Source organism: Chiloscyllium punctatum, chromosome 38, assembly GCF_047496795.1.
Source record: "Chiloscyllium punctatum isolate Juve2018m chromosome 38, sChiPun1.3, whole genome shotgun sequence".
NCBI classification, from domain to species: domain Eukaryota; kingdom Metazoa; phylum Chordata; class Chondrichthyes; order Orectolobiformes; family Hemiscylliidae; genus Chiloscyllium; species Chiloscyllium punctatum.
This window is the reverse complement of record NC_092776.1, coordinates 60,768,896-60,781,422: the sequence shown is the minus strand read 5'-3', so window position 1 is coordinate 60,781,422 and position 12,527 is coordinate 60,768,896. Positions and strand designations below refer to the sequence as shown.

The window sequence follows — 12,527 nt, the reverse complement described above, 5'->3', positions numbered from 1 at the left end:
GCATTAGTCAGAGGAAAATGGGTCTGGGCAGGTTACTCTTTGGAGGGTCGGTGTGGGCTTGTTGGCCTGAAGGGCCGTTTCCATACTGTAGGGAGACTTAATAAACAGTGGTATGCAGAGAGGGAGGAGTCAGAAATATGTCTATGTGCTTAGAGAACTGTAGAAACTTTCATGACAGAAACAAACCTATCTCTTTACCATCCCACTTCATACACAGTGCATTGATCATTTCCCTTTCCCCCTGACCTAACCCCAACACTTGAGTGCATCTCCTAACAGTGCCTGGAGACACATGGTACTCTCTCTCCCCAACCACTGATATCACTGGACATGTATACTACAACCACGACCCCCCCCCCCCTCCCCCCACCAATTCTAGAGAAAGAGACAGAGCAAAGCTCAATCCCCTCAGCTCGTGCATGTGGTGCAGACCTGCAAAAGATGTCAGTGTAGGAGAAAAATACATGCATTAGGCATAATGCAGGGCAAGAGCCAATAGTTACCTATAAAGCTGAGGGCAGGACTGCTTTAACATGGTAAATGAATCTCTGACTGGGCGAGTTTTTAACTTGGAATCACGAAGCAGGAGCTTGATCTTCCCACTGGATTGGCCTTCCGCCTGAAATGCACAACGGAAAAGATTGGGCAATGTTCCAGGTGAAGTTGAAATACAAACAGAAGGTGAAGGAGCTCAATGGGTCAAGCAGTGTCTGTGGAGAGAAGAACTGAGTTAATAAGCTGCATTTTCACCATCAAGGTGGGTAGCTCGAGTCAGGACATTTCCCAGCCTGGTTTGCCAGCATCCAAACAAGAGCTCTAGTGGTTTCATTCTGGGGGTAGGTCAGACTGGGTGCCAGCTAAAGTAAGGGACCCCATTCTAGTTGCATTTGTCAAACATCAGGCCCTCACCCAGGGCGTTCACTCTATCTCATGCCTACCCATGAGGTCACCCCTATGATGCGTTTGGAGTCTCTAGGCCAGCTCATGATCGCTTCCTTGGCAAACCCAATGTCCCCCATATGCTAAGTGTCAACACATGCTAAACTTGGCCTCCTGTTGCTCACCTTTGCCCTCAAATCCTGCATGCTAATTGGCCCAAAGGTGGACCTCAGACTCATAGATAGACCACTCTCGGATAAAATAGAGTTCTAAATACCAATTACAGAGTTCATTGTAATAAAATAAAAACACATCCATTGATAAAAGTCCATTCAGTACATTTAAAACTGCTTGAGTACTTCATCCCTTTTAAAACATTTGTATTCATTACCTCGTGTTAAAGTCATGTCTAATAACCTTTTTAAGCAATGAATCAAATTGACCTCCAACTGTGGTAATGATTGGTTTCTTTCCACAAACTATCATGAATAATGGGTTAATAATGGGTGGGTTAGGCAAGTGAGCTCAGGGAGATGGAATGGTTAAGTGAATGAGATGGGATAGAGGTAGGTATGTAAAGGGGTATAGGGTGGCTGGTCAGATCAGAAGGAATTGTCAGGTTGGGATTGTGTCATTAAGGCAGTTGGAGGGTCAATGGGGTAAGATGGGGCAGCCGGAGGGTTGTGATGGCACACAGACAGTCCAAGAACGTTGGAGTTTCAGTGGGAGTTTGAAGGTTGAGGGAATCAGATGGAGGAGAGAGTCAGATTGTAGGAGTTATCCAGATCAGAGGTTGGGGCAATTGGTAGATTGGGGTGAGTCTGGGGGAGGTTGGGTGATGGGGTCTAGTCAGGTCAGGTTGGGGGGTGATCGGGGAGCTGGTGAAAGGTCAAGAGGGAATTAAAGGGTCAGTTGTATGTTTATCCTAGAGCTAGGCGAGGTTTTCTCTGCCTGAGATTTCCTAAGTAACAATTGAGATAAGTACCAAGGACCTTCCTGAAGTCTCGGATTCTGCCTTGCAGGTTCTCCGAGAGCCAGGAAATTCCATGTAACAAGTTCAAACTCCCTGGGTAGTTCCCGGGGAGGGAGGAAGCCAGGATGTTCAAGGGGTCCTAACACATCTCTGGATATAGGTGTGGTCTCCAGTGTTCCAGACAGTGGGCAATGATTCAGCCTCGGAATATTTCGTATCCAGTTATAGGCGTTTCAGTAAGAGTAACAGAAAGAGGGTTTAAGGGACTTACAAGAATGCCTCCAGGGTGAGGAATTTCCATCATATGGAAAGACTGTTGTTCTTGCACAGAAGGTTGAAGAGAGATTGAGTAAGGTTTTTAAAACCAGGAAGGTTCCAGACAGAGTCGATCAGGAGAAACTGTTTCCACTTGGGAAGGGATTGCGAATGAGGGAGGTGGGAATTTAAGGTAATTGGCAAAAGCAACAATGATGGCATGAGCAAAAAGTTCTATTTAGCAGTCACCAATTTAGACTGAAATGCATCTCATCGAGGCTGAGCCAATTGAGGCGTTGGAAAGGCAATTGAATAATCAGCCAAAGAGGAGAGATTTGTAGAGTAACAGGGAAAGGAAGGCAGAGTGAGGCTAGTTGAGTAACACTTCCACACAGTCGGTACCGCAAAGTGGGCTGAGTGGACTCTCTGCGGTGTAACGAATTTACAGCCGGTTATTCCACTGTGGAAGCATCACTACCAAATCTGCCCCCATTCTAATCTTGCCCTGAAGAGGTTCTGGCAGGGATGGAGAAGTGAAGGTCACAGTGGTGCCGAGGCCAAATATTGCTTGCAGCTGCCTTGTTATGATCAGAGGCTTTAAGAGCAGCAACAGCCTACATTCACATAGCATTTTGATTGCAGTGAAACATCCCAAGGTGCTTCACAGCAGCGTCATCAAGTAAAAACTAAAGCTGAGCCACAGGAGGAGCTTTTAGGAAAGGTGACCAAAAGCTTTTGTCAAAGAAATAGGTTTTGAGGGGGAAGGTGAGGACACAAGGCAAGGCGGGTAGGGAGGGAATCCAGCAGCTGAAAATGTGTTGCTGGAAAAGTGCAGCAGGTCAGGCAGCATCCAAGGAACAGGAGAATCCTGAAGAAGGGCTTATGCCCGAAACGTCGATTCTCCTGCTCCTTGGATGCTGCCTGACCTGCTGCGCTTTTCCAGCAACACGTTTTCAGCTCTGATCTCCAGCATCTGCAGTCCTCACTTTCTCCTCGGGAATCCAGCAGGTCAGGCAAATGAAGGTACACCAGCAGATAGAATTACAGGAATGCAGAACTCTTAGAGGGTTGTGGGACTGGAGGAGATTCCAGAGGGATGGAGGGGCCAGGCCTTAGAGAGATTTGAAAACAAGAATGAGAATGTTACAATCGTGTGTGTGTGTGTGTGTGTGTGTGTGTGTGTGTGTGTGTGTGTGTGTGTGTGTGTGTGTGTGTGTGTGTGTGAGAGAGAGAGAGAGGGAGAATGGGCACAGAGCTTTGCAGTGGGTTAAGACACAGGCATCAAAGTTTTGGATGACCTCAGGTTATGATGAGCAAGATATGGGTGACCAGCATTTGAATGGAATGGTTACAAAACTATAAATAAGGGCTATGGACTGGCTGGGAAAACATTGCATTCGAGTGCTGTTTTGTTGGTGGGAATATGACATAAAAGGTGTAAACAGTCTGATCTAGTGTCAGTCAGTTGTCAGGCTTAAGTCTGTGGTTGAGAAATAAAGTAGGGATCAATTCAAAGCTCAGCTCTGTTAAATGGGAATGTGCTGGCCAGTCTCCACTAACCAGAGGAACTGCATCCATTCTTCACTTATGAAATAGCCACAGTTCCTTACACTGCAGTATTAGTGAAGAGTGAGTTGGCATTGTCTTTGCACTTTGATGGTCTACATAACTCAGCAACAATTTCCATAACTCAGTCGCTGATCTGTATGCTCACTTTAATATTCTCTCTTGTAGCCAAGTTCCACAAGTCAGAGTGTGAGGCACTTGCCTGGATGGGTGCAGCTCCAACAAAACACAAGAAGCTTGACACCAAACAGGATACAACAGCTCACTTGATTGGCACCATATTCACAAGCATCCATCACTGAAGTACAGTAGCAGCAGTGTGAACAATCTATAAAATGCACTTCAGAAATTCACCAAATATCCTTAGACAGCACCTTCCAAACCCTTGACCACTTCCATTTAGAAGGACAAGTGCAGCAGATATATGGGAATACCTGAAAGTTCCCCTCCAAGCCAACTCATCACTTGGAAATTTATCACCATCTCTTCATTGTCACTGGTTTAAAATCCTGGAATTCCCTCCCTAATAGCTTTGTGGATTTACCTACAGCACATGGACTGCAGCTGTTAAAGAAGGCAGCTCACCACCACCTTCTCAGGGACAACTAGGGATGGGCAGTAAACAAGAATGCTCATGTTACATGATAGAATAAAAAGAAAGCTTCCTTAGACCAAGAAAAAGAGCAGGGACCAAGAAAAGACCACTGCACCCCATGGAGTATCTGCAACTTGCTGTAGTCTCTGTAGTCTCAGTCTGTGTCCCTGCTCAGGATTTCCTGACAGAGGCACCATGCTAAATGACTGAACTGAACTTCAAAACATCAGCTTTAACTAATTAACAAGGAAACTGGCCACAAAACAGGATGCACGGACAGTTCCAAAAGGTCCCGGTGGATATTGCTGAGAGTCAACATTGGGGTGAGTACAGGAAAAATCAGCAAATGGAAGATCAAAGGCATCTACAGGAGAGTAAAGACAGGAAGCACAAAAGCAGGACACTTTCCACTGCCAGCAGCAAGGTCACGGGTGTAATGTTGAACCAGCTGTTGACCCAAGGAGAGTTTCAGAATCTTCTATTTTCAAAAATGTCACTCCACTCTAAAACACCAAGTGGATTCAGAGCACTTTCTCATAACATTTTCTCAAATCAGTTGCCAATGTTTTTAAAAATGATCTGACTGCCCTTCAAAGTGTGATGTTAACAATTGAAGTTACTCACATCTTGGTGATCCTGGCAGTGAGAGTTGAGCTCACTCAGTTCTTCATGGCCAAGCACCAGGTCTTGCTGACTTAACATTTTTCTACACATGTACTTTCTGCTCCGTTCTCTGCTGTTTGGCTGTGTATCCTCAGCTGTAACAAAAGCACCTTTATTTAGCAGGTGTGACCCAACTGCTTCCATCATAGCGAGCTCACTGTTGTCACATTCTTTAACCAGGACACAGCAGCCCACCCCAATCCAGCTGAGATCTATGGGTAAGGGACATCCAAACAGCTGTGGAAGTACTACATTTAACAGCCCCCAAACACTGATGGGGGCTTTGTTCACACAATTACCTTAACCCTATTTAATGTAAAGCAGACAGGGTCAAAGCTCCAATAATGGTCGAGTACAGCTTGCATTCAGCAGCATACCCTGATTCACTCACTCACTGCTCAACGAGTATCAGCAATGTATAAAGCAGAGAACACTGCTCTACAATAGCCTAAACTGTTCATTCACAGAGCCCTCACTCACTCACCCTCAGACATTTGTACCTCTCACTTACTAAGTTTAAAAACATTTGTGGGCGGCACAGTGGCACAGTGGTTAGCACTGCTGCCTCACAGCGCCAGAGACCTGGGTTCAATTCCCGCCTCAGGCGACTGACTGTGTGGAGTTTGCACGTTCTCCCTGTGTCTGCGTGGGTTTCCTCCGGGTGCTCCGGTTTCCTCCCACAGTCCAAAGATGTGCAGGTCAGGTGAATTGGCCGTGCTAAATTGCCTGCAGTGTAGGTAAGGGGTAGATGTAGGGGTATGGCTGGGTTGCGCTTCGGCGGGGCGGTGTGGACTTGTTGGGCCGAAGGGCCTGTTTCCACACTGTAAGTAATCTAATCTAAGCCTTCACTCACTGAGCCCCTCACTCAATCACCCCCCACTAACTGAGCCTTCACTCACTGAGCCCCTCATTCAATTGCACTCCACATTAACTGAGCCCTCGCTCACTTTCACTCCTCACTCACTGAGTTCTTCCCTCATGCTCTCAGCCCTCACTTTCATTCATCTCTCACTCACTCCTCACTCTCACTCTCTCAATCATCATTCACTCACTAACTCCTGTAGTTGCGAGATCCCATGTTCAGAGATTAAACTATGTTTGTAGACATACCACTCACTTCAATTGTGGGTGAAGTGTTAGAAAAAGATATAAGAGATATGATTTATAATCATCTAGAGAGGAATAAGTTGATTAGGGATAGTCAACATGGTTTTGTGAAGAGTAGGTCTTGCCTCACAAACCTTATTGAGTTCTTTGAGACGGTGACCAAACAGGTGGATGAAGGTGAAGCAGTTGATATGGATTTCAGTAAGGTATTTGATAAGGTTCCCCACGATAGGCTATTGCACAAAATACAGAGGCATGTGACTGAGGGTGACTTAGCTGTTTGGATTATAAATTGGCTAGCTGAAAGAAGACAGAGGGTGATGGTTAATCGGAAATGTTCATCCTGGAGTTCAGTCACTAATGGTGTGCCACAAGGATCTGTTTTAGAGCCACTACTATTTGTCATTTTTATAAATGACCTAGGTGAGGGTGTAGAAGGATGGGTTAGTAAATTTGTGGATGACAATAAGGTTAGTGGAGTTGTGGATAATTGCTGAAGGATGTTGCAGGTTACAGAGGGACATAGATAAGTTGCAGAGGTGGGCTGAGAAGTGGCAAATGGAGTTTAATGCGGAAAAGTGTGAGACGATTCACTATGGAAGGAGGAACAGGAATAGAGTACTGAGCTAATGGTAAGATTCTTGGTAGTGTAGATGAGCAGAGAGATCTCAGTGTCCATGTACAGAGATCCCTGAAAATTGCCACCCAGGTTAATAGGGTTGTTAAGAAGGCATATAGTGTGTTAGTTTTTATTGGTAGAGGGATTGAGTTTCAGAGTCAGGCGGTCATGCTGCAGCTGTACAAAACTCTGGTGCTGCGGCACTTGGAGTATTGCATACAATTCTGATCACCGCATTGTAGGAAGGATTTGGAAGCTTTGGAAAGGGTGTAGAGGAGACTTACTAGGATGTTGCCTGGTATGGAGGGAAGGCCTTATGAGGAAAGGCTGGGGGACTTGAGGCTGTTTGCATTAGAGAGAAGGTTAAGAGGTGACTTAAGTGAGACATGTAAGATAATCAGAGGGTTAAACAGGTTGGACAGTGAGGGCCTTTTTCCTCGGATTGTGATGGCTAGCGTGAGGGGACATAGCTTTATATTGAGGGGTGATAGATATCGGACAAATATCAGAGGTAGTTTCTTTAGTTAGAGAGTAGTAGGGGCATGGGACGCACTGTCTGCAATGGTAGTAGACATGCTAACTTTAAGGGCATTTAGATAGGCATTGGATAGACATATGGATGAAAATGGAATAGTGTATAATAGATAGGCTTCAGATTGGTTCCACAGGTCGGTGCAACATTGAGGGCCGAAGGGTCTGTATTACACTGTAATGTTCCATGTTCTAGGTTCTATGTAAACTGAGTGTACTTGGTGCTGGACCAGGAGATGAAGTCAGTGACAGACCTTGTTGACTGTTGTTCTCCGTCCTCCCTGTGATCTGAGCTGTGTTCTCCCCCTTGAAGGAGATCCCATGGCTTGGAGAGCTGCTGCAAGATCCTATCTGGAGATCAGGGAGGTTTGCCAGACTCTGATAGATCCCAACAGCTCCACATGAGCAGTGATTCAGGAAAAACTCCTGGATGGGGAAAAAAGAAAGGTTTATTGTTAGAGAGTCATTGTGAAGGACTTTAAAGGATAGGGCACTGACCAACACTCCCCCTCCGTCTCCCTTCTCTTCCTTCAGTCCTCCCTATAACCCAAGCTCTGAACACCCACTTCCTCAACCCCCCCAAACCCCCCACTTGTCCCCACTTCCCCATTCCACCTCCCATATTTCCCTCCCACTCCTCTTTCTCTCCCACCCCTCCCACTGCCCTCTCTCCAACCCACTTCCCCCTACTCCCAACACTCCCATTCCCTTTCTCTCCCCCTGCCACCTCCCCTCTCTCTCCTCTTCTCCCACTTCCCCAATCCTTGTTTGTGGCTGAGAATCAGAGGAATAGTGAGGGAGTGAAGGACTAAATGTTTTAGTGGTACAGACATAATAGGACATAGGGTCTCTTCTGTACTGTATGATTCAATAATTCTGTGACTGAGGAACTGAGGCTAAGAGACTGAAGGAGTGAGAAATGAAGATCACGAGGAACTGAGGGAATGAAGGAGCAAGGGAATGAACTCTTGGAGTTAGGGAATCAGGGAGCAACTGAGTGAGGGAGTGATAAGCTGTCATTTGATTTTTAAATGTTTCTGAGTTGGAAGTGCACCTCGATGTCCTGCTGGTCAGCACTTTGATGGTGAAGGGAATCTAACACAGACCGAAAGGCAGTTGGGAGAGCAGTGTTGTATGTTAGCAGCTGCATATTCTGCAACAACCAGCCTCCAAACGGATATCCTGTTTTCCTGCAAGTTCTCAGCTTTAAAAACCAGTGGAACACCATTCAGCAGAAAAACCATATGCTCCAAATGCATCAGATAATACATGTGTGCACACTCACTCTCACACACACACACACACACACACACCCATCCGCCCAAAAAGGCAGACTTAAATATACACACAATCAGGCAGTCGTACAGATGCATGTGCACACAATTTAGGCAGACATACAGACAAGCATACAATCAAGCAGATACATAGACATACACATTCAGAATTGGGCTGACACACACACATGCACACACAATCCATAAGACCATATGATATAGGAACAGAATCAGTCCATTCTGCTCCATCATTCGATCATGGATGAAATGTATTTCAACCCATTCTCCTGAACAATCAGGCAGATGTACAAACACGCATGCACATATTCAGGCACACATGATCAGACCCACATACACATACAGATAAACATAGACACATTTTGAGAAAGAAAAGCGATAGTCAAGAAGATTGGCAGAATGAAACAAAACCCTATTGTTCACGCAGATTGAAAGAGCAATTGTTCAGTGAGAGACATACACACATACACATCCACACATGTGAGACAGAAAGATACAGATTGAGAGAAAGAGAGAAAAACTCACACATATGTAAAAAGTGAGTGAGAGAGAGAGAGGTTGCCCCAGGGAGAAGAGATCCTTATGTTGTCTCTACCCCACGAGGTAGTGGTGAAGAGGGAGTGTGAACCTTTCTCCATCAGACAGTGTTCATTGCACAAAGCTATTACTGCTCTCAGTGTTAACAGGAAGACTTTATCTCAGCCGTTTTTCATCTGTCCTCTGTCTCTGTGGATCCCTGTCATTTACTCCCCTTTAAAACAGACTGTCATTAGATTTGGTTACAGGGCAATTGTTCTGGGCTCCACCCAAGCTCAGTTAATCTCACAGTTTACATCTGAGGGATGTCTGGATCAGCCTGGATGTACAGTTACACAGGGCTGAGTAACTTCCTGAGGTCAACCAACACTGCCTGCTTCAATCGTCCAACCTCTCAATACCTCTCAAACATTTGTGATTTCTATATTCAGTGATCCCCTTATTCCCACAGACCCTGACTCACAGATCCTTACTATCACAGTCCCTTCGAAGGAGGGCTGTGTTAGCACTGGAGAGAGTGCAAAGGAGACTTACCAGGATGTTGACTGACCTTGAGAGTTTCAGTTAATGAAGAGAGATTGGACAGATTGGGGTTGTTTTCTCTAAAACAGAGAAGATTGAGAGGGGACATGATTGAGATGTATAAAGTTATGAGGGACATAGATAGGGTAGACAGGAAGAAGCAGTTCCCCTTGGTGGTGAGATCAATGACTGGGTGGGGGAATACATTTAAGGGAATCTGGTAAACCTCCATTCATAGAATCCCTACAGTGTGGAAACAGGCCATTTGGCCCAACAAGTCCACACCAACCCTCTGAAGAGTAACCCACCTAGACCCATTCCCCAACCCTACATTTCCCCCAACTAATGCACCTAACCTACACATCCCTGAACAGTAGGGGCAATTTAGCATGGCCAATTCACCTAACTTGTCCTTCCTTAGATAAAGAGACCAGAATTGTAGCGTAGTCTAGGAGAGGTCTTAATGTAGCTCTATACAACTTCAACAAGACATCTTTACTCCTGTATCACATCCCCTTCTGATGAAGACTAAATACAGTTTGCCCTCGCTACCTGATTGTTTTTCCACTTGTCCTTGAAATGTGGGCACATTTATTGTCCCTCTCTAATTGCCCTGAGGAAGGTGCCCTCTTGAACAGCTCAATCTCTGAGTTGTAAGGACACCCACAATGCTGTTAGGGAACAAATTCCAGAATTTTGACCTGGTGACAGTGAAGGAACAGCGATGTATTTCCAAGCCAGGGTGAAGTGTTCCACCTCCCAGATACTTTTTAATGACTCATGAACAAGGACACCCACACTTTCAATCTCTGAATATTTAAGAATTACTTTTCCTTTCTGTTTTATTCTACTAAAGTGAATAACTTCTAACTTATTCACACTATATTCCATCACCCATATTCCAGCACATTCACTTAGTCTGTGCAAGTTCTCTTGTAGCCTCCTTGCATCCTACTGACAACTTGCATTCCCACCAGTTTGGTGTAATCAGCAAATATAGAAATATTACAATTGATCCCACCATCCAAATTATTTATATCGACTGTGCACAGCTACAGCCTCAGCAGTGATCCTCACGGTAACCCACTTGTAACAGCCATCCATTCTGAGATCGGTCTGTTTATCCCTACTCTCTGCTTTCTGTCTATTAACCAATTCTCAATCCATACTATAAATACCCTGAAGAAGGGCCGATGCCCGAAACGTCGATTCTTCTGTTCCTTGGATGCTGCCTGACCTGCTGCACTTTTCCAGCAACACATTTTCAGCTCTGATCTCCAGCATCTGCAGTCTTCACTTTCTCCTATAAATACCCTCCAGCAACCCCATGCGCTATATCAATATTTACTAACCTACTGTGTGAGACCTAATCAAAAGCCTTCTGAAATTCCAAATACACTACATCCATTCACCAATGCCCTGAGTTATGTCTTCAAAAACTCCAGCATGTTTGTCAACCATAAAGGAAATTCTTTTCCATTATCAATTTCGAAGTGCCTAGTGTTTTATAATGGATTTTAGAATTTCTCTACTACTGATGTCAAACTGGAATAAAGCTCATCTAGTACAGGGGATTTATCAACCTTTAAAACAATTAACTTTTCAAGAACTCTTCATGAACTTCTTTTAGTCCCTCAATTTCACAAGCCATTTGATTGCCTAAGACTTCTGGGAGATGGTCTAGATCATGTTTTGTGAAGAGAGACACAAATTGATTGTTCATTTTTTTCTGCCATTTCCCTGTCCTGCACCATACATTCTGTCTCCACCTGTAATGAACCCACATTTGTCCGAGCTAATCTTTCACTTTGCACACACCTAAAGAAGGCTTTTACAGTCTGTGTTTAAGTTTCATACTCACATTCACATCATTTTTTCACTTTCCTTATAAGTTGCCTCCTTTGCTGGGTTCTATTTTGCTCCCGATCCCAGATTTGCCCCTTTTCCTGACATCCACATTCCTTTATCTACTACAATATTTAATTTCTTCTGTTGGTCATGGCTAATCCGTTTGGGTGTTTGTGCCTTGAGGGAATGAATGTCTGTTGCAGACTGAGTAGTATTTCCTTAAATATGAGGTAAAGGTGAAAGATAAAGTTGCTGTGGTCCCAGAGAACCATGGGGCTGCCCTCCCATTAGAGAAAGAGACGATTGGGGATGGTTTAAACTGAGCATCACTACAGCTCAGGTGAGAATGAAGTTGAAGGCAGGGCCTTCATGGTGACTTCAGCCAATACAGGATTTGAATCTGTTGGTGCTACTCTGCAACTCAAACCAGCTGTTCAACCCCTTCTTTATATACTAGTTGCTGCCTGTATACTGTCAAATCTTTCCAGTTTTTCCCAAATCACCATAGACAACTTGCTTCTTATATCTTCATAGTTTATTTTGCTCAGATTTAACACCCTAGTTTCAAAGTATATCACATTGAAACCTAATATGAAATTATGGTCATTATTTCCCAAACACTTCTTTACAATGAGGTAAATGAGTTATTTCTAATGACACGACACTAAATCCAAAATGACCCAGTCCTTCACTTGTCCTTTAACATATAGCTGAAGAAACAGCATTAGCTTTTCTCTAATTGGCTATCCCAGTGCTTTAACCCAGTTCCAAGGAGATATATACAAGTGGCTGAGTTCAATGAACTGAAGTTTAGCAGTTCTTTGGTGACAATCTGGGAGATGGGATGGCAGGTAAAATCTGTGTGGGAAACGTTGAGTGGGATGCCACTCACTAGATGGGAGGTTCCATCACCATTGGGTGAGGTGGCAGCTGGCACACCCACCAGGAGTCCAAGTGAGCCACTATCTAGAAAGGACCTCCTCCCACTATCACAGGCATTTTGTCAGTGGGCACCTCTGAGTAAACCTCCTGGTGTTTCAATGGTCCCCTGAGCACAGTGAGTGGGGCAGCAGGGAGATGATGAGGGGGTGGGGATGGTTCTTCTTTTGGACATCCTTCGTATCAGCATCCACCAAGATG

The 12,527-nt window shown here is 44.8% G+C and overlaps 1 protein-coding gene across 2 annotated transcripts in view; it reads right to left on the bottom strand.

Moving 5' to 3' along the window:
* Positions 1–12,527, bottom strand: part of LOC140463661 (uncharacterized) — a 68,544-nt gene that overhangs the window by 15,499 nt on the left and 40,518 nt on the right. For both annotated transcript variants that reach the window (XM_072557986.1, XM_072557987.1), the window contains exons 4-6: positions 7,443–7,614; positions 4,893–5,026; positions 504–619 (exon numbers count right to left, since the gene is read on the bottom strand). In XM_072557986.1, the coding sequence (XP_072414087.1) occupies positions 504–619; positions 4,893–5,026; positions 7,443–7,614 (422 nt within the window). The remainder of the gene's footprint in view (positions 1–503; positions 620–4,892; positions 5,027–7,442; positions 7,615–12,527) is intronic.